The sequence below is a fragment of the Ambystoma mexicanum genome, chromosome 6p (assembly GCF_040938575.1).
Source record: "Ambystoma mexicanum isolate Mex_15411 chromosome 6p, UKY_AmexF1_1, whole genome shotgun sequence".
Lineage (NCBI taxonomy): Eukaryota > Metazoa > Chordata > Amphibia > Caudata > Ambystomatidae > Ambystoma > Ambystoma mexicanum.
The window spans coordinates 546,033,997-546,056,506 of record NC_090935.1 but is presented as its reverse complement, the minus strand read 5'-3'; the positions used below and the strand labels follow the sequence as shown (position 1 = coordinate 546,056,506).

The following is a 22,510-nucleotide window of genomic DNA, read 5'->3' as shown; positions in this document are numbered from 1 at the left end:
AGGTGCATTGGAATTTGTCTGCCATTGACTCTGAGCCTGGCAGCACTGCGAGCCGAGCTCTTGCTGCCATCCCTGCTTCCTGGAGGAGGCAGGGCCTGTCGAGCACACGTGAGTGGTCACGTGACTCTATCCCCGCATAAATTGCCGGTATATCCGCCCGAGCGGCGTGTGTTTGTTTAATTGGAAGGTGCATTGGAATTTGTCTGCCATTGACTCTGAGCCTAGCAGCACTGCGAGCCGAGCTCTTGCTGCCTTCCCTGCTTCCTGGAGGAGGCGGGGCCTGTCGAGCACACGTGAGTGGTCACGTGACTCTATCCCCGCATAAATTGCCGGTATATCCGCCCGAGCGGCGTGTGTTTGTTTAATTGGAAGGTGCATTGGAATTTGTCTGCCATTGACTCTGAGCCTAGCAGCACTGCGAGCCGAGCTATTGCTGCCTTCCCTGCTTCCTGGAGGAGGCGGGGCCTGTCGAGCACACGTGAGTGGTCACGTGACTCTATCCCCGCATAAATTGCCGGTATATCCGCCCGAGCGGCGTGTGTTTGTTTAATTGGAAGGTGCATTGGAATTTGTCTGCCATTGACTCTGAGCCTAGCAGCACTGCGAGCCGAGCTCTTGCTGCCTTCCCTGCTTCCTGGAGGAGGCGGGGCCTGTCGAGCACACGTGAGTGGTCACGTGACTCTATTCCCGCATAAATTGCCGGTATATCCGCCCGAGCGGCGTGTGTTTGTTTAATTGGAAGGTGCATTGGAATTTGTCTGCCATTGACTCTGAGCCTAGCAGCACTGCGAGCCGAGCTCTTGCTGCCTTCCCTGCTTCCTGGAGGAGGCGGGGCCTGTCGAGCACACGTGAGTGGTCACGTGACTCTATCCCCGCATAAATTGCCAGTATATCCACCCTTGCGGCGTTAAGCCCTGGAGGAAGTAAGGGCTGGAGCCGCTGTTATGCTGTTCGGCTGTGATCTGTGAGTGATCTGGATTGAAGCCCTCAGCTGCTAACTTTACTTACACGTATTCTATTAGCTCTCAGGGTTTGGGGTGGAGAGTCGGACTCTGGCAGCTCCACAAGCTGTCGGGCGTTCCCTTCCCTGAAAACTGAACAACTGCCTTAGACTACTCGGATGAATGACACCGCCTCTTAAAAAAAAAAAAAAAAAAAAATTCATTAACAAATCCACCCTTTCTAACTGAAATATTAATCCAAGTGCTTTTCTGGGTGGCGTATTAAATGCGCCAACGCTTTTACTATCTTAGATCAAACAAGCTGGCGGCAGCTCCATCTTCTTCCCCACCTCCTGCTTCTCAGAAAAGGAAAGTAATGGGCAGTACACCGCGTCCACAAGCGGCTTCAGCTTCCCGAGTTCCTAAAATTGCAAGATCTAAAGCAACAGTAGCGTCGCGCGATATACAGGAGATGCTCGCCACTATGGGCAAAGACAAAAGGGCATGTAGCAGTGATTTACCCGGTAATTGTGCTACGCCTGATATTCCATCTTCTATAATGCAGCCTAAACCCAAGCGCTGTATTTCAGACAGAACTATGTTGAAGGATAGCGAAATTCCAATACAACCGGCTCTTTTGCCGGATTCCTATACTGATTTGAGAAAACCACCATGTGACAAAGATACACAGGCTACAAAAGAAGTGAGCCCACAGTTGCCGCAGAGTGATAATTTTATGCCCACTAGCAAGCCTTTAGTTACACCTGGGTCAAATGGTTTATTAAATCCTGCTGCTTCGTGTATTCCTTCTATGTGTGGTACACCTTTTAATCCTACGGTTATAGTATTGGCTGATGAGTTTATAAAGGATCAAGACGAACTTGATCACTGTTCTAATTCATCCTTTATTGATAACAATGTGGCGCCTGAGGCAAACTACGAATTACCAGAAATCTCCCACATATACTCTGATGACGAGAAACATATATAGCGCCTACTCCCAGACGGTCTCATATCATACCGAAACCCATCCTTTCTCCTTCCATGCCCTTGCCTTCTTTGCCCCCTCCATCTACTGCATGTTTGTCTTCCACAATACTAATTGAAACCACCTTGCATGCTATGAATCTGGCTATATCATCATTGTTTAAATTATGTGAGACCTTGGATGAAAAACTTAAAATCCAGGATAAACAACTTACTAAATTAATTAGATGGCAATCACAGCTACGTTTACAACAGTTGAAATCATTAAATGACATTGCTCCCATTTCTCCTAAAAAATCAAAGTTATCTCCTGCTAAATTATTACAGCAGAAAGCAACCAATGATTCTCCATTTAATCAATTGGAGAAACCGAAATTGACCATGGAAAATACGGCTACATCTGTCCAACTTACCCTTCCCACATTTCCACATATTATTCGAGAACTTCATTCCCCTGTTGAGAAGTGTGCTCCTGTATGTCCATTAACTAAAACTGTGTTGCCTTCACCATCAGCAAATGTATTACAATCTTCTAAAGAACTATTCACAATTTTTTCGGGTGTTATCCCGGCTAAACAGACTCATACAAGCCCCTTAGGAAAGAACACAAAAAATCGACCAAAGCAGCATATTCCCTCCTCGATCGCCAAATCATTCTTGAAAGGGCTAAAACTACCTGCTAAAAATAAAATGACCATAGCTGCTAAAGTAGTACGGGATAAATATGCAAAAATTGCTGCCGAGAAAATCCTAAAAGGGCTTGCAAATGTACAACCTTCAGCTGAACACTCGCCCCTAAATAACATTGTGGCCTTGATTGACAATGAATCTGCTGTAATTGATAATCACCCGATATTAATCACTGCTCCAAGAGTGAAGGATCTATTGGATACTGAATTGTGTTTAAAACGTTCAGAGCTGCGCAAAGAAATAGACCTTTATCTAGATGCTAAAAGCCTTAAACTTCCCCCAGCTGAATCTAATATCATTGATGGATCTAAAATTAAAGATAGTGCTCTTCCTCAAATTGGAGCCAATAAGCCATCTCAACTTAGATTACCCTCTACAATAAAATCGGTGCCACAGCTGCCTTCTCTTCCTTCCTTGGCAGTTGCGAATAAAATGGATCAATGTAATTTATCCTCCATGCCTCCAACCTTAGATTGTATCATAGCTTCAGCCATTGAACAATACACATTAAAATATCATCAGACTTCTGATAATAGCGCTGTTACATGTGATGAAGGCGGGCAGAAATTACCTTCATCTATTACTACTTCGAATCTAAACCAAACTGTATTTGCTGCTTCTAATTTAAAGCAAATTCCATTTGCCCTTACTGAACAGGTAAGCTCCCAAGCGATACTCACTTCGAATTCGGAAAGTACTCAAAATGGACAGAAAAAACCTGATGTAAAAAAAAATCTCCATTCATTAATTATTTAATGTAGGCCTTTGCCGTATCATTCATATGATTTGAATCGTGCTAGCCTTTTAGCTATTTTTGGTGATATATATGCATTGGAGGATATTAATTCTGGTGATATTGAACAAGTTGAATTCTTAAATAATAACAACCTGTCTTTAGTGCGAATCTGGCTCCGCTCAAGGGTGGTTTTAAATACTCTTTGGGCCGCTCGCGCAGCCTTGTGGGATCTGGGTTTTGAGCTTGCTATTGACCATCAAAGAAGCTCTGCTATCTCAGTCCCATGTAAAGATGCACAAGTAACATTGGGCGCCTCTACTAAAGCGGATTCGAGTGGTTCACAATGTAAACAACAATGTAAATGTCGGTGTTTTACCTCTCAAGCTTAGCGTCTCCACTAGTAAGCAACTTTCATTATTAAGCTGGAATACTAGAGGCTTCAAACATCTTTTCTCTGATGCTGCCACTAAACTAAGAGAGTATAATTTTATATTATTACAGGAAACATGGCTAACTAACTGCCCGTCGTGGGATGGTTATTATCCCATCCTAAATCCTGCTATTTCTGCTATTAAAGGTCGACCAATGTCTGGTCTGTTAATGATGCTGAAAACACTCCATCCATGAGTGTTATCTCACATGAAATCTTGACCCCGTATATCCAGTTAGCTCAACTATCTATTGACGATTGTCAGTATTCTCTGATTAATACATATTGGAATCCAGTTGCTTTCTCCACTGATTCCTACTTGCGCTCTCTTGAGCGCTTATGGGAAAAAATATATCAATTCAAGAAACAAATACTTCAAGAAACACATAATTTTAGCGGGAGATTTAAATCTCCATTGTTTAAATAATAGCAAAGTATTATCTGACGATCGAGTACGAAGCTGGAATGCGTTTATACAGTCGAAAGATATGTTCATGGTAAATGGATCATTTCCTGAGGACTCTCCTCCCCATCCGACATGGAAAAGGGGTAGTTCTGTGGCTACTATTGACTTCATTTATGTTAGCCATTCCTTATTCTATCTCCTAAAAGGGTTCCAGGTTCTGCCATCTTCGGTTAGTGATCACAATATGTTACATCTCCACTGGCCACTGAACTCTACTGATCAAGGAATTGCTCCACCTGTGACTTGTATAACAATGGAAGGTACTATTGATGTAAATCCTGGTCGAAACCGCTTACGATGGACCAGTACCAAACTATTGCATTTTACAGATTGTCTTAAAATATCATGTAAAACCTTGCTAAACTATTGGAATTCTGATATTGATTACACAAAACTAATGTATCAATTTGCCTGTTCTACTAAGATAACAAGATCTTCGGTTGCAGCACATTCCTATAATCAAGATATGCAGAAAGCGAAAGCTTTATTTCGAAAAAATAAGAAAGCGGTTCAATCTCTACCAGTTGATCAGCGCTGGGCTGCTCTTAAAGCAATTAAAACTAAACATAGGAATTGGAGAAGAACTTATTGTTCGCTATTATATCAGAAAGATGGTGAGGCAATGTTGGTTAAAATGTTGACAAAAAACTCTGCAGGATGTTGGTCATTAATAACAGACACATATACCACCACTCAATGTCAAATGCAAACTAATGATGTTGCTTCCTCCATATGGATCTCCCATTTTGCTGGTCTTTATGCTCTTCTCCCTTCTATTAATTGCGTATCTCCTGTAAAACTTGAGGGATCCTTCTCAATAGATTTTACAATGGACGATATTCTTTATCTTATCCACAAAGCAAGTAGATCCCTTGCTCCAGGCCCTGATGGGCTTTCTAATGCCATGCTAAAAGAATTTCCGGATTTATGGGCTCCCATCCTGTTTGAAATCTTCTCTCAAGTTGTAATTACCCAAAATATCCCTAAATCGTGGTGTACTTCATTGATCGTACCCATTTATAAAAAAGACAAAACCCCGCAAATTATAGGCCAATCGCCCTTTTAGATGTTACAGGGAAAATCTTTGCTTCACTAATTCTAAGAGATCTCCAACAATGGATCAACTCATCGAACATGAGAGATAGGTTTCAGACAGGATTTGTAGCTGGTAAGGGAACGGCTATAAATATCGTCTCCTTGACTGCAATCAAGGCTCTCTGCTGTCAGCAAAGGCAATCGTTATTCATTGCCTTTGTAGACTTCAAGGAAGCATTCGATTCTATAGACCGCAATCTAATGCTGCATAAATTGCTGCTATTGGGCTGGCCTTATTCATTGGTCAAGTTAATTTCTATCTTTCATGAAAATACATCAGTTCATATTCGTCTTACTCGCGATGGGATACTAACCCCACCCATTTTAACATATCGAGGACTGAAACAGGGATGCATCTTGGCAGCTACACTATTCAACCTATTTATCCTTGACATGGGTGAAAAATTTCAGAATGTTAACTCTGATGCTCCCAAATTAGACCAAGAACAGATACCATGGATCCTTTATGCAGACGATCTTGTTCTATTGTCAAAAACTCCGGCAGGTTTGCAACGTTTGATTAATGGGTTATCGGAGTATACTGTAGAAAATGCTATGACTATAAACTTAACGAAAACTCAAATTATGATGTGTCAAAATCGTAAAATGACAAAACACTTTCAATTCAAGTGGTATATAAAAAAGGAGCAAATTTTCTTAACTTCAATATATAAATACTTGGGTATTATGATCAGCCAGGGTAACAATGATAAAGTGTTTCAAAAAGAACTTGAATCGAAACTGCAAACCTTAATCTCCCAATCTAGGGTTATTTTATATAAGTTTGGAAAGTTTACGTGCAACCATATAATATCATTTTATTCCATGAAAGTAAAACCCATTATCTCGTATGGCTCTGAAGCTGTATCGATGCTGCCCCGTTTAGTGTGGGATCGATTAGAGGGTAAATACTGGCGCTCAATTCTTAATTTGCCTACCTGTGTCCCCATTGCAATGATTTGTTTTGAATTAGGGCTGCTATCGTTATACAGTACTATTGCATGGAAATTGATAGCTTTGATGAGAAAATGCATCCTGTCATTACAATGTGTAGATATATCCTGTATCTTGGGTAAATATTTACTATATTCAGATCATCAATACCCAAAATGCTAGTTAAATACAGCTATAAATATCCTTTCTGATGCGGACATCTCTTTAGATACTTTAATTCATAATCCAACGCAAGTTAAAATTAAACTATATCGGCAAGATTGGATATATAACTTGGAAAAATGTTCCCATTCTAAAGACTGGAACACTGCCCAGTTTGGCCACAAAAAATTTAGAGTTGTAGAATCTTATATTTTAAAATATCCATCTCCAAAATTTAGAGATGACTATATTCGTTTTCGTCTAAATTTGTGGCATACAAAGGATATTTTATGTAGGCGAAAATTAATTGATGCCAGTGAGAACATCTGTCGATTTTGTAAGGATCCTGAAACCGCAGAAACGTTGAAACATGTCATCGTCTACTGTCCTGCATTATATGCTATACGTTGTAAATACTATCTCCATTGCTTTAGAGCGCAAATTGTAACTGATATGGAAGAATTATGGCTATTGATTTTTGGTACAAAGAGAATGTCAATTAGATTAGCTACAACAGGTTTTTTAAATGAATTATACCCAAAGTAATTGTGAATGCTTTTATGAGGGAACGGTGATGGAAGGGAAGGAAAGAAAGAAAAAAGAGGGAAAAAGGAAGAAAAAGAATGCTGCTGCTATTAAGGTTTTTTATACTTTGGGTGCCAGGTGTAAAATATTGAAACGTGTTAAATATTGATGAATTGAATTGTAATATGTTTATGATATGTTTTTATTCATTTTTGTAATTGTTGAAAGGTTGTTCCATACAGCCAAACAATAAATAATAAAAAAAAAAAAAATAGACTCCATACCCTGGGACTGACTACTGTCTCCCAGGGCATGTAAAGTCACCATTGACTTTACTAGTCTTGAATTCTCAACAGAACCAGTACAAACCATCATATTGTGGACGTACTGGCTCAGGCAATTTGATTGCCCCGGGGTCTGTTAGTCGAGGGGGCACGTCTCCGTCCCCCCTGATCGAGTTTTGGCTGGTGGCAGTGGATACTACTTTTTATATTCAACCGCGAATATTTCTCTATGGGATTTTCCCATTGTTCAAGGCTACTATCTTTATTTATTTAATTACGATAGCCTCGAACATACCGCCGGTTTATTTAATTATTATTAATTCTCCGGTTGGTATTTTTTGCCAAAACTCGGTTCTAAAATGGCGTTTGTGTTCTCTTCTGTGACTCCAACCCAAGTCGAGCCCTTTGTAACACTTTTTGGCGACTTCTCCATAGAAGCCCTCCAAAGTGGTGCCACTCTGTCTGGGGTACTTAGGAGGGGTGGAGGGGGATTTAGGCACCCTGGACTGAGTTGCCTAGGCAACTCAAGTCGCACTCCGTCCTGATTGGCCCAAGCCGGCCGGCTCACCACTTAGCATGTTTGAGTGACAGCTAGGCTGAGTGAATGGGGGTTTTCTGCATAAAAGCAGGGCTTTGGGGACTGGAACTTCAGAAGTCGCCACAGGACCTAAGAATCCGATGAGGGAGAAGCTGAGCCGACCTGCCACGACAACACCACCGATGGAGCCCTGCTGGACCGTCTCACCACTTTTCCCAACGACAGAGGAGATCTCCCGCCGTAGAGTCTTCTTCCTTTGACTGGTGGGGATAACCAGTTTCACTGTCTTTTTCACCTTCCCGACACATCTCCTGGCCGCCTTGCCGGTGCCAAGCATCCCGGCAACCGGAATACCATGTTTTACCACGACCGCGAAATAAAGGGCAATACCTTTAAACCGGAAAACTTTGCGGCTGGTTTCTTCCCGGGTAATTCACCGACCTTCAGCTTTCCTCCAGGTCGAGATCTTCTCTTCCCCTGGACGACGCTGAGACTTGCATCCGCTGCCAGGAACAACTGCCACCGCTGGAGGATCCTTCCCACTTAAGGTACCGTGTTCCGCCTGGCTTCCCTTGCCACCGACTGTACGGGGTAGATTTAGCCCCCGGCTTTTGAACCTGGGTTAGCCTGGGACACCCTGGCTAAACTTTTCTGAGCCTCTCTAAACTCTTTTCGAACTCTCTGCAAGACTTTCAAAGCCTAGTGTAACTGTGTGATCTCGGGCGCATTTGTGCTCTGCTCTCTCTAAGAGTGGGCCCAGCCTATGGACTTTGGCTCACAAGTGACTTTTGCTCTTCTGCCTTGCTAATAGTGTTCCTAAATCTTAGAGTGGTGTATCTTTCCATATTCTGTCTTTTTCCCTCCCTTCTTCATGAACTTATTGGAGTGCCATCTATAGTTAAGCGCTCACCTCTGTCTGGAAATAAGTGGTGTTAAGTAAGACTTATCTGATAAGGAATAAGGGTTGTATATATTATAATAGTAACTGTGTTTAGAGTGTTTTACCATAAGGGTGCTGGAGTGTTTCAAACAGTGTGTTTTTAAATAAATAATTATATACTTTGATACCAAAGCTCTGGTCAGTGGTTGCTTGTATTATTGTATCTGAGTACCTATTGTGTATACTTTTCATACTGCCTAACTCTTCTTGAGGGAAGTCTGACTGCTCAGCCCCAGCTACCAGGTAAATCTGGGTGGTACAGACTGCTACCAAGTGGGTTTACTGCTAACACCTGTAGTCCTAAATCTTTTACAGTGTTCCCAAAGGGAACTGCACGGGTTTCTGCCTAATACTATAGGATACATATTGTACTTTTTTACAGAATTCCAATGTAGCCATTCCAAGTATTAAACCCCATGAGCTACTTATCGCGAAAGAATGAACAAATAGTAGGTGATATATGGCATGCATTATAGGAAGCCCCCTCTGGTTACACCCTTAACCCTTTGAGTGCCCTTACAACATATATTTATCCCCAGTGGTAGAATTAAGACAAAGGGTCCTGTAGATAAGAATAACAAAAAGAGTCCAGGGTGGATGGGTATGAAGGTGGGGCAGGTGACAGGGCTTTTAGTGGGCAGAGATTCGGGAGGTCCTGGATGCAACTATTTTACAGCTGAAGGGTTTGTTGTACAATCTATGTGTTCCAAATGTTCCCATTAGAATTGAGTGCCTAACCACTTGGCATCCTCACAAAGACTGCGGATAATGGTATTGTGTATAGATATGACTGTCTGCATATTAAACTTGCAAAATAAACTGGAAAATAGGTTTTTAAATTCATAATGTCATTTTAAAAACATTGGTACGAAAGCCAAAAACCTTCAACTTGTGAAAATGTGAAAACATCAACCAATTATTTGTGTATGTCATAGACTGAAGAAAGTACAAGTAATTGACTGGGTTGGTTCTGTAGAATCATGGCTGCCTCAAACAGTCATTGCTTGGGGGCAATCAAGACTAGGGGCCCCAACGCCAAAGTATAGAGTATTTACAATTATACATACATTTAAAATACACCATTAAACATAATATCAATGGCTCAAACGGGACAGTCCCTTACGTGAGCTCAAAGACATTGTAGCTTGCCCTCTGCACTTTGTAAGTGGTCAATATTATTCTTTTTGGATGTATCGATCATTTGTGAAGTAGAACGCATGTCATAGTTGCTTATTTGCTTATGTTTGAGTGAGACTTTCTACAGCACACACTGAGCCGACTGAAACACTCATAAGTAACCGCAATTAAGGAAATCATTCACAAGGAGATAGTTTGCCCAAAAACACTTAATTTTGTCAGGTGGGAGAAGCTGGGATTAGGGCCCTGCCCATTCTCAAAGGACTCAACAGCACAACATACAATGCATATCAGCAAAAGAATTGCAAGCCAATGAAATGGCCTTTGTACTCTTATTACTTTGAGTTAAATGCAAAGAAAGAAAAACATTCGTTTTTTTATAGTCAGTGAACTCCATTGAGAAACCAACAATACCTCTTTGAGAGCAGGCTAGACCAGGAGGGACGTGGGGAATTTGGGGGCTTCTACCATCTTAGTTTCTGTTAGGGCTCTCTACACTCCCATGTCCACCCAGCGCTTGCATTACAAGGCACTCTGGGTATGATGTCAGTAGGCAAGGGCACTTATTACAATAGCCTGGATTGAAGCCTTTACATCAGGCCTGCCCTGTAACATTTTGAATTCATAAGGCAAGGACATCCTCTCATTATCTGATTCATCTCTGGACCCTCTGAAAAGAAAGAGGAATTGACTGCATCTCTGCTTGGGATACAGTCTTTACCAAAGTCCTCTGCCAGGGAGGAGATGACAGGAGGCAAGTCAAACGAGAGTTTGGTCCCCTAACCATCCCCAAGGAACACTGGGGGGGGTGAACTGAGGTCTACCAAGGCCTCACTGCTGGCTGCACTGGAACCAGGTATATGTTCACTGAAGGTGAAGTATCCCCTTTAAGTTCCAGACTAGCTCTTCGGAGTGGGACTGTAGAACAGAAGGTTTCACCTTGTCCTTGACACTCTGGATTTGGGTTCCCAGCAACCCAGAAGCAGCTAAAAACCTGTTTCACTGCCTTGAAACATCAGCAAATCGGATTGACTATGCAAGATGCACTTCGAGCCAACACAGAACCTGCAGTGCTTCTTTTGGCACTGTATGCATTTTCATATTGTCTGCTGCATTTTGAGCCATTGAAACGCTGGCTCAACCCATTGAAGCGGACAAAACTGTCTTGTCCCAAACGGAAGCTCAACATCGTGGGAGCAAATGACACGTGCACAGACTCGACTGCTGGAAGCCAGCAAACTTACTGTCTCCAACACTGACTCAACCCAGCAGAGGCATCATCTCCCCACTAGCTCAACCACAGCTTGAACCATTGGAAGCCATTGTCATGTCGTCTCCAACACTGACTCGACCCATCGGGAGCCTCACCTTCTAACCGACAAGACGCCGACCATCAATGGAGTGACATCAACTCGATTGTCTCAATGCCTGCTCAACTGTGTCAAAAGAGCCTATAAGCCCAGCTCAATGCTGTTGGGCACCAAAGACCAGAATAAAGATACTTCAAAGAGGCCTGTCCCCAGGCCACGTTTTGGGACCATAGTGACTTTTAAGCACCCTTCTCGACCTTGATCTTCAAAGATATAGGGCCTCATTACGAGGTTGGAGGTAGCCTTGCCGGTTTTTCCAGCAAGGCTACCTCCAAACTTGCATTCGGGTCCGGCACCTGCGAATGGGCAATTACCGGGTTATTCCGGCCCAGCCGGACCCGGTAATTTTCCTTTCGCAGGTGCCGGGCCCGGTAAAATCCCCATTCCCATTTGAGCCTCATAAGGCTCAATGGCAATGGGGAGGGTGGTAGCACCGGTAACGTTAATAACGGTACCGGTGCTACCATCATGTTCTGGTCGCGGGTGCCGGTACGGCCAGTAGGTCAGACCTGGTGGCTGCAAGGGCACCCGCAACAGAAGTCCTAGTATGGCGGTATGGTAGCAATGGTGCCAGTAGCGATACTGGCGCCGTTGTTGCCTTACCGCCATACTTGTAATGAGGCCCACAAACAATGGGCCTCATTGCGAGGTTGGAGGTATCCATGGCGCTATTAGCGCCATGGCTGCCTCCAAACTCGTTCCGACTCCGCCCCGGTGAATGGAGCAATTACCAGTCCATTCCAAGGTTGCCGGGACCGGTAATTCCCCATTCACCAGGGCCATTCCCCATTCCCATTTGAGCCCCCATAGGGCTCAATGGGAATGAGGAAGCGCTAATAACGGTACTGCAAATTGCGGTACCGTTATTAGCTCTAGAGTCCCTTTGCGGGTCCTGTCCTTAAAGCCTGAAAAAACCAGGTGTTAAGGAAGGACTCGCAAAGGGAACTCGTAGTAGGGCGGTAAGGGATTACCAACACCGGTGCCCTTACCGGTGCCGGTAATCCCTTACCGGCCACCTCATAATGAGGCCCAATGACTTTGTTGCCAATCTATTGCCTGAACGCCCCTGATCATCTACCCAGAGTGCCTTTTTACAAAGTTTTGCATTCTCTGTGTTTCTTGCACAGGTATGTTTTTTTTAAGTGTTTTCTATTTAGTTTGGTTGGCATTTTATTTCAGTTCACACAATTAGTTTGTTGGCATTTTATTTCAGTTCACACCTCTGCTGAAGATATAGCCTGCCCACACTCTGCATGACTAAAAGAGATACAATAGGTTATTTATAATGCGCTTAATACCCAGAGATTTCTAAACACGGACCCGGGGATCGAACCTGTTGTGCTCCGTGTAGTCTTGTTTGTTTGTTTATTTATTTATAATGCGCTCCAGACCCATGGGTTACCGGGCGCAGCAGCAAGTATATGCAAGGCTTACAATGTTACAAATCTACATGAATAAGATTACAATATTACGTATTACAATATTACAAGAATGTACAGTTACCGGTTGCAGTATTTACATGAATGTACAGTTAGCAATATACAGAGTTAGCGGTTATAAACATAGGGTTACACACATCTGAGTACATTAAGTAGGGCTACACTTGTGAAGGTTCATTACAGGTGTCTAGTCATTGTTAGTGTTAATGTGTTTGATGAAGTTCCTTCTGAAGTGTGGGAAGGGTTGGTCTACTCTTAGGTTGGGTGGCAAAGTCTTGCTTCCAAGGCGAGTATGTTGCCCCTGAGCTATCCTCCCGAGACTGGATGAATGAGGTATATCTTTTGGGCTGTGCCTTTTTTCACCTTAATGATTGGGATTGCTGCCAGTAGTAGTAGTATGGCACTGAGTAGCCCCTTCTTTAATCCACCTCTGTTTATGCTGCAGAAATTGGTCTCTTTTTGCCACAGGTGTATGCATGCATCCCAATTTGAAGTGGGGCAGTAAGCCCTGGCCATTCACAAGTCCCACTCTGAGTCCCAGGGTGGGCGGTCACTGAAACGTTCTGGTGTAAACAATCGAGGCCCCTTCCTTGTTCAGCAGTGCTGCTGTTTGCCGAGTGGCCTAGTCACCTGACTTTAGCTGACCCTTTGTAAGATGACTCCAGGAAGAGCTGTTACCATGTTGAGCAGGTAACATCATTTCAATGTAAGGGACCATTATTTCCTATCTGTGCTTTCCATGGTCTATTGCATGCCGGGTGGGGTTGGGTGAACTTCCAGGTACTTAACTTACTTTTGCATTTTGAATACAGGGCAGGTAGAAGTATGGATATCACAGCAGGGAAAACTATTTCGAGTTATGTACGGTAGCCTTAATGCCAGGGTATGGTAAAACCCACAACATGGTGTAAGAAGTAACTGTGCCCATTTCTGTATTCTCCCAGCATGTAGGCTGTGATAATATTCTGGGATCAGATGCCAAGGAAGACAGATGCCGTGTCTGCGGAGGGGATGGCAGTGTGTGTGAGGCCATTGAGGGTTTCTTCAATGATTCATTACCTCGCGGAGGTAAGTACTGCCTGCTTCACCAGCCCAGTCCAGCAGAATTTGAGCTTTTCCTTGTCTGAACTAAAAAAACAAATGTTCCGACCCTTTTTTAATACGCATTGTTATTTATAATCAGATACATTTCCACTCAGCCAAATTTGCTTTTAAGCTTTCTGCAAGTTTTAGATAAGTTGGCTCCATGTACTGTTCCACAACAAGTCAAGCCTTCAGAGGAGGAGGGACCTCTGGCTCTTTTTTGCTGCATCTCCAGAGTGTTTTGGTTGGGTTTGGAGACAATGGTGAACGAGCACACATAAGGAATTGGAAACATTATTTGTTATGTTATGTTATGTTATTGTGCATTTGTATAGCTCCTTATGTACCACTGGTATGATCTTCAAGCTCTGTGGGTTGAACGCCCTTGGGGACCGTGGTCTGTATCGGTGGAGAGTGCAGTGAGCATATGGTGCTTGGTTGCACTTAGTATGTGTGCAGCCAGAGTGGTTTGCCCTGGTTGGCAGCATTCTAATGCTAGATGTGATGCAGTGGATGTGAGAGATCAGTGTAATGTGCACAGAAAGGAGGGTGGTCTCCGAATCTGCATTCTGGCTGTGTTATCTCGGTCAGGCGGTCCTTTTCAAGACGCTCTCTAGTAGGACTCAGAGGGCCCATTTTCCGGGTCCCTGGTGGAATTTTAAGCTGGGTTGTTGGGTGCTTCCTGGGTTATCGGATGATTCTCTTGAGCATCCAGCCAAGCATAGTTTCTTCTGTTCCTCCGGTGCGTGTTTCTAGGTTCTTATTCCTAGGTAGGCAGGGGTAGCCTCTATTGATCATATACCACCAGCTATGCCTTGGTGGTCAAGCCGGGTGCGTGCAACCCGCATCTGCGTAGGCCGGACCCCTTTGGTGCACACACAGGAGGGGACAACTCTGCGGAAACTCTGAATTTACACACAGGGTTCCACCCACCTTTAGGGAATTCAAATCAGAATGGAGCCCTCACAGCAAAAACCAAAGAAAGACTTTTTCTGTGTTTTTTGCCCACCTCTGCCCAGTTGAGAAAGAAGATTTTTCTGGCAATTTGATGTTTGTGGAATAGTACTCAGTGGATTCCCTAAAACTGCTATCAGGTCCTCAATTCATTGGATCACAGCATAACAGGGGGGCACTGTTCTGCCATTTAGATACAAATATCCTTAAGAAACAATGGTCATAGTAGTAGTCCAATTGACATTAAAATGGGATGATGGATGGCTACCCTCCTTTGCATATTTCCTGGCCTTGAATTTTTACTCTTGCAAAAGATTTACACTGCAAAACCCCTTACTCTCTCTCTCACACACACACACACACAAATATTCATAAGGTGTTCTGGAGGCAACACTTTATCATTGCCCCCAGCACCAGTTCATAACACCCAGAGCCTGGCTGCCCTATATGGCATCGCATAACAGAATGAAGATTTTATTGAAGACACGGAGGCGAGCATTATGCTTCAACTTCTTTATTACTACTCTTCAGCAATTTCAACAAAAATAACAGAAATAACAGAAAATGACCTCTTTTACACATTTTCTCTTTTTACTTTCTATTTACTGTTCTTTGAACTACATTTCTCTCTGTCCCTACTACTCCTGTAGTCCTGGTCTTCCTGCCCTGTCGATTGTCACTTCCCTCCTTCCCTCCTCCTCTTCTTTAGATGCTCTGAACTGATCTTCAACAGTAACTTTAAACCAAACGAAAAAATCTCTACAACATCTTATCCTCCCAACTTCCCTGGGTATGATGCTAGCTCGCTGTGCGTATCCGCTCTTGCAATGCTGCGTAGCTGTCCCTTCTCGTATCTTGCCCAACTTGTCTTTTGGTCATCTCCTGCAGAGCAGAGAAGGGAATTATCAGTGGCGTGGGGGCAGTTACACTGTTCATTACATCACAATTCAACATTCTTCGTGATCTGTTATAGTGTATGCGCCGGGTGGGAAATTAATGCTTGCCTCCATGTTGTAATAGAATCAAGACTCTCTGCGCAACCAGCAGGGGTAATCTTCATTCTATGTGAACACCGCAGGCGAGCATTATGCTTGTTCAAAGCTCCCCCTATTGCTTTCGCCAATGATTGATCCGCTTAAAGTAGAATGTCTTAAATGCTGGCCGAGTCTGCTGCTTCTAAGACATCCTGTAGCGTCACTACAGCTGCAAACGCCTTAGAGGCCATGGTGCCTCTTACTGAATGCGCCCCAAACTTCCTCAGGGCAATCCCTACTAGCTGCATGATATTGCGCACCGATATGGCAATTTTGGCTGTTGCCACCACTTTATATGGCTTCCTACGCGCTATTAAGAGCTGATTAACGCCTGCTGGATGCATTTCTGCTGTCCTATTCTCATACTGTCTTATACATGCAAAAGATGGATGCACAGTTAGTCTTTGTCCTCCTAGCGAGTGTGTAAGTAACTCTGTCTGGTCCAAATACCTTCCTGTTCACATCTAGGGCCTTGACGTCCAAAACACGTCTGCACGACACTAGGCTTAGAAGCATAGCCAGTTTACCTGACAGTTTTTTCAAGGCTAGGTATTTGTTGGTAGGCAGGTTCGCTAGGAATCACAACACTACTGTGACGTCCCCTAACTGTAAATATTTCAGTTCTGGTGGTGCTCAAAATCAGGCTCTTTTTATGAGTCTTATTACTGCCGGGTTTTCTCCCATCGGTATTCCGTCCACGGGCAGGTGGCCCGCTAAAATCACTGATCAAAAAACACCTATGATTCTGAAGACTTTCCCGTCTTGTAACAGCTAAAAAATTGATTACTGCTGTTATAGGGGCAGAAACGGGATGAACATTTCTCCTTTTGCACCAACTTGACCACTTACTCCAAGCTGCATTTTAGCTCCTCGATGTAGAAGGTGCCAAGAATTTTGTGATGAGTTCTGCAGCTTATTTCGAAATGCCTGGCACTGCCCAACGTCTCCTGATATCCTGCACACCATCAACGGGAGAGTACCTTTCACTCTCAGAGGATGAAATGACCCAGTTGGGTCCGTGAGTAGGTACTCTTCTGATGGGAGAATCCGCAGAAAATCTGTGGCCAGCTCCATTAGAGTCGGGAATCACACTTGCGATTTCCACACCGGGGTCACTAAAATCAGTGTTGCCCTCTCTTGGAGCGTTTTCGCCAGGACTCAGCATTATGAATGGGGGAAAGGCATAATGCAGTTCCCTTCTCCAATTTTTGAGAAATGCATCTTCTCCCGGGCAGTTGGATCTAATCTCCAGATGAAATAGCTGCTCTTCTGTGCGTTTAGCCTGGGCACAAACAGGTCTGTATGCTCTGGCCCCCATAGCTGTTTCAGCTGCTGAAACACTTGCACGTTCAGTTTCCAGTTGCTGGAGTCTGCTAGATATCGGGAATTCCAGTCTGCCACTACATTGAGTGAGCCCGGAAGGTGCTCTGCTGTCACTGAAGTCCCTGATTGCAGGCAGTAATGCCAAAAGCCTTTCACTGGTTCTGCCAGGAGTTTGGATTTTGTGCCTCTGAGGTGATTGATGTACTTGACTGTTGAAATGTTGTAAATTTTCTGCAGAATGCACAAGTTCACCTTCCCTTTCATAAATGCTTTGATCGCAAAGGATCCAGCTAGTAGTTCTAAACAATTTATGTGCAGCTGGAATTCTTCTCTGCTCCATTTCCCTCCTGTCTCTAGCAAGCCACCCTGCGCTTCCCAGCCTACTCTGCTGGCGTCTGACTCTATCACTAGCTCGGGCGGTCTCAGAATATGGCTCGCCCATTCCAAGCGTCCATATTTTGCAACCACCATTCTAGTTCTTTGACGGAATCGCGGTCTACAGGGATTATCTGATGCTATGTCAGCCCTTGCTGGAGGTGTCTGATCTTCAGTCTGTGAAGGGCCTGGTAATGTAGAGGCCCTGGAAATATGGCTTGAATTGATGACACAAGGAGTCCTACTCCTTTTGCTAGGGCTCTCAAAAATATCACTTGTTTGTCGAGACATGCTTTGATCTCTCTCTTGTTGTCTCAGATCTTTCTGGTTGGCAGTTTCAGCGTCGCTGTTTTGGTATCTACAATAAAACCTGGGAAGTCTATCCTCCTCGTTGGAGTCATGTCTGATTTCTCCTGGTTCACTAGGAACCCCAAGGATGTGAGGAGTTTCTTCACCCACATCGTCTGACATATCAGGGTTTCTCTGTCGTCTGCTAAAAGCGGTATGCCGTCTAAATATATGATCATGCATATTCCTTTCTCTCTGATTGCTGCTCCTACTGGTCTCATGAGATTGGTGAAGGCCCATGGTGCTGACGCTAGTCCGATTGGCATTGTTTTCAACTGCCAAAACTGCCTGTCCCAGATGAATGCTAGGTAAGTCCGGAAATTCTCTTGGACAGGTATTGTGAAATACACGTCCTTTAGGTCGATCCTTGTTAGCCAGTCTCTTTCTCTTAAGGTATCCCTCAGGTGGTGAATACCTTCCATTTTCAAGTGGCGGTATACTACTCAGCCCTTCAGTTCTTTCAAATGTGTAACTGGTCTCACTTTATCTTTTCTGTGAACCAGGAACAAATCTCTTATAAATCTTGGAGTGGCCGTGCATAGTTTGATGGCGTATTTTTGCTCGAGCTGTATCAGCTCGTTGTGAAGGCTCTCCCTCTCTGCTAGTGCCATATGAATCGCTTGTGGCCTGCTCCCTTGCTTCGGCTCTTGAATGACATTCTAACTGCAGCCCCTCGGCTGTCTGCAGTACCCAAGCCTCACTGGAAAGCGTGTGCCAATTCTGTCAAAATTGTAGCGTTCTCTCTCCCACTGGTGGATATATAACAGGTCTCACCTGTGGCAGGACGTTGCGCTCTTCCTATGCCTCTGCTCCTGCGACCTCTGGGAAATCATCCTCTGGAGGGGAATCTTGTTCTTTGTTTTTCCACTAGTGAGCTCTCTTGTTCTGAGGTCTCCTCGCTGGTTGGAATCGACCGGCTGCTCGACCTCTGTAGCAGCTGGTCCCGGCAAAAACTCTGCTCAGGAAGATTTTTCTGATGGAGGCTTGTGCTTTTTCAAAGGAGGTGTAGGTCCCTACAAACCTTCCCTATCTCCTTACCGAGGGTCTCTCCGAAGAGGAGATGCTGCACTGCTTTGCATGCTCCGTAGGCGGCAAGGACACCTAGCTTTGCGTCTATTGTCAGTAGGAGTCCTCTCCTTCTCTCTGATGATATTGCGCAGTTTGCGTTACCGGGCAGACATACTGCTCTCTGCCCCGAATTTGCTAACATGCCTGCGTCTACCTCTTCTTCGGTGTCTTTGGCTCGTTGATTTGGCTCCATGATTTTTGCTAATGGACCAGCGAGGTCGAGTACCTTCTCTTGACAGCTTCGCTAAGACCCGTCCATACCCTTGTTGAGGGTCTTTTGCCATCTTGGTGACGAAGGCTAGCATTTTGGGATCTAGCTCTGGCTCATCTGCCACTTTACCTGGCAGGTCTGGGTGTGGGCATTCCGCCTTCATGCGCTGCCTTGTGTCTTTGTCTAACACTTTCCTAAGTCTTTGCGTCATTTACTTGGACACTCTGGGGATGGCTGCCAGTCTGACGATCTGGGATTTCTGATATTCTCTGGGATAAACATGTTGGTTATCTCTTCCCCATCACCTTCTAGGTGTTTCTCCTTCGGGCACTTTTGCCTCTGTAGGGCTCTGTCCAGTCTTCTTCTAGTTTGCTCTCGTCCTCTTGTGAGGAGAATGTGGCTTCTGATGACTCTTCTTCCAGTCTAGGTCTCCTTCTCCCGTATTGTGTTCCCCTGGGGTAGGGGTCATGAGCATTGGCACTGCTGATTTCTGTAAGAAAGCAATCCTCAGCTTTCCGAAAGCATCAGCAGCCTCTGGGGCTTTGTTGCGTATCTGAAAGTTGCAACTTGGTGGGTCAGTAGAGGCCTTCCTCTTGCGGGTCTCGTTACTCCCCTGAAGATCTCTCTTTGAGATCTTGATAAACATGCTTTCATTCCTCTCCATGCTCTTATGTGTCTGGCTTAGAATGCTTTCTAACGTAGCCAGTCTGTCTTGTAAGGGTTTGATCCCTTGTGCCACTGCATCTACAGACAAGCTTTCTAGCACCTCTTTCAAGCTATATGCCAGGTCGTGCACCTGCTCTTCCTCGCTCCATTCATACTCTGACATTCTTTTAATAACTGGGTGCTCTGTGCTAAATACCTGAACTAGCAGGCTGAGGTGCCCGTTCCCTGCTGTGCTGGTAGGAATGCTTCTTTTATAACTGTTATCCTATATAAAAAAAATCTTTTTTTTTGTGGCTAGCACCTTTTCTCTTGCTTTTTTTTGTGAGTTGCTTGCTCTCTCTCGACTCCTTTATAGGAGTCTTGCTTGCTGCTGCCTCGTGCTGGGCTTGTGTTGTCCCAGCATTATATAATTGCTTGTGTTTATTAAGCTCTAATCCTCACGAGGGAGGGTGCTGCTCCTCACGGGCGGTAGAACGGGCCCCAGGCAGTGCCGGTAATGCGACACATGACCAATTCTACCTCAGCTTCTTCTCTCGCGCACAGGCTGCCCTAGTAACCTGTGGCGCTTTCGTAACGCTGTGCCAAGCCTGTTTCCTCTCCGCCTTGTGGCGGCCAGGTAAGGGCATTATTATGCTGTTTCTTATCTCCTCATGCCCACATTTCCATTCCTAAAGAAACTTAGCTTCAAGCTCGATTTGTTACTACATTTCTTAAGTCACGTTGTTAAACTAATCTAGAAATACTACATTACATGCATATTAAAACGCTCTGATGTCAAACAGTACTTATCTTGCTGAAGTGCAGAAAAAGAAGAGGAGGGAAGGATGGCAAGTGACATATGGACAGGGCTGGAAGACCAAGGACTACAGGAGTAGTATGAACAGATGGAAATGTAGTTCAAAGAACAGTAAACAAAAGTAAAAAGAGAGCATGTGTAAAAGAGTTCATTTTCAGTTATTTCTGTTATTTTTGTTGAAACTGCTGAAGAGTAGAAATGAAGAAAATGAAGCATAATGCTCGCCTCCAGTCTTGACATAGAATTAGTCTACAATCCTTTTCGATACATCTGCCTCATATGCCAGAGAAATTGACAAAAGAAAATAGCAGAATATGCGGTATATCTTGTGGCCAAAATTGGTACCTTGAGAACCTTTCTGCAGTTACTAATTGAGAGAGGGCAACTGCTTTTTAGCAGCATACACTATCCAGTGGAGGGAATAAAGGGGACTAGTTAAGAAAAAGGAAGGAGAGGGAAGGAAAGAAACACAAGATTGAAAGAAAGTGAAAGTTAAGATAAAGAAATAGGGAAAGCATTAGTAGAGCAGTAAGTAAAAGGAAGAGAAAGAAAGGACATAAAGAATAAAACTGTACCTTCGACAAAAAACAGACACCTCCGATGCAGTTATTTTTGACAAGAAGCCATATACTCTCTAAAATAAAAGCGTCTAGTTTCACATGTGCCCCGGAAGTGTCAAGGTGGCTTTCTTGTTCAGCAGCAGTGAAGAATGTAAATAAAATGTGTGGAATTCAGAGTGTTCAAACCTGTCGATACTGTGTATTTTGTGTTTACTAATGGCAGCTCCAGATGCTGATAATAAATTCACCTTTGCCTTTTAGGGTACATGGAAGTAGTTCAAATTCCAAGAGGCTCTGTTCACATTGAAATAAAAGAAGTGGCAGTGTCGAAGAACTACATTGGTAAGCAGCTTTTTTGTATTTTAAGGGAAAAAGAGAGAACTGGGTGAAATCTAGGTGTGGTGAAATCTAGGTGTAAACACTACGTTTCTCGGTTAATAAAGCAACTGATTTTAGAAATGCACACTGTTAGCCCCTGAAAGATTGTCTGGGGTGCTATTGGTCTTTTTTTAAATATGAGAAACAGTATCTGCATAGTGCACCAACAGTTTCTTAAAGTAAAACAACTACAACAAAGATGGCTGCCATCGAAAAAACGATGGTCCCTTATCAATTTCCATGTGAGGCCGTTGATGGAATGTTTCAAGGTGGACAGCCAGGGCAGATGGCCTGCATTCCGAGTCTTGTGATTGGCTATGCCGTGCCATATGTATTATCTGGCATATGATAAAAACATATGCACTCTTTTGTGACACATTCATTTGAAGGGACTTGGAGGGTTGGATAAGAAGGTATGCCAGGGATGCACTTATTATAACCCATTGGCAACCAGTGTGATTTAAACCAAATGACTTGAACTATTTCATGCTAACAGTTCATGTATATTAGTATAACAGAGGGTGTTGACAAGGACAATATCATTCTTAATTTGACTACAGTTGGAGTTAAGGATTCAAATTTAAAGGGCAGGACCCCTAATGATCCTGACTGTGAATCGTCCCATGACAATGCCTACTTCAACGTGCTGCAATGCATTAGAACCTAATACAGTTAAAGCTTATTTTTGTATATAGTTGTTGCCTTATTTATAGGCTAGTATAAGGGAAAGTAGCACTGCACATCCAATAGGCAGGAGCAGCTCAAGTGATTGCAGAGAACAAGAGTGTGTGGAACCTGGGGGCAGGCAGCTAGACATGTCATATGTTGATGGGGAATGCAGATCCGCGAGTACCGAGAACTGAGGAAAGGAAGGAACATTTTACTGGTCGGACAGTGACAACTAACATCAACTCATGCAGAACTACAATCATACTGCTGCATTGGTCCCAGGGGAACATAGGGGAACATAGACGTCTACACAGGGTTTAGTGGATGCAGCCTTTTTGCTGAATCTTAGACACAGACACACTAATATAATGT

At 43.9% G+C, this 22,510-nt stretch overlaps 1 protein-coding gene across 1 annotated transcript in view; it reads left to right on the top strand.

The window, feature by feature from the left end:
- The window catches only part of ADAMTS6 (ADAM metallopeptidase with thrombospondin type 1 motif 6), a 2,426,739-nt gene that overhangs the window by 1,959,060 nt on the left and 445,169 nt on the right, over positions 1 to 22,510 (top strand). Inside the window, exons 17-18 of the mRNA XM_069627350.1 lie at positions 13,618 to 13,741; positions 21,353 to 21,433. Coding sequence (XP_069483451.1) covers positions 13,618 to 13,741; positions 21,353 to 21,433 — 205 coding nt within the window. The remainder of the gene's footprint in view (positions 1 to 13,617; positions 13,742 to 21,352; positions 21,434 to 22,510) is intronic.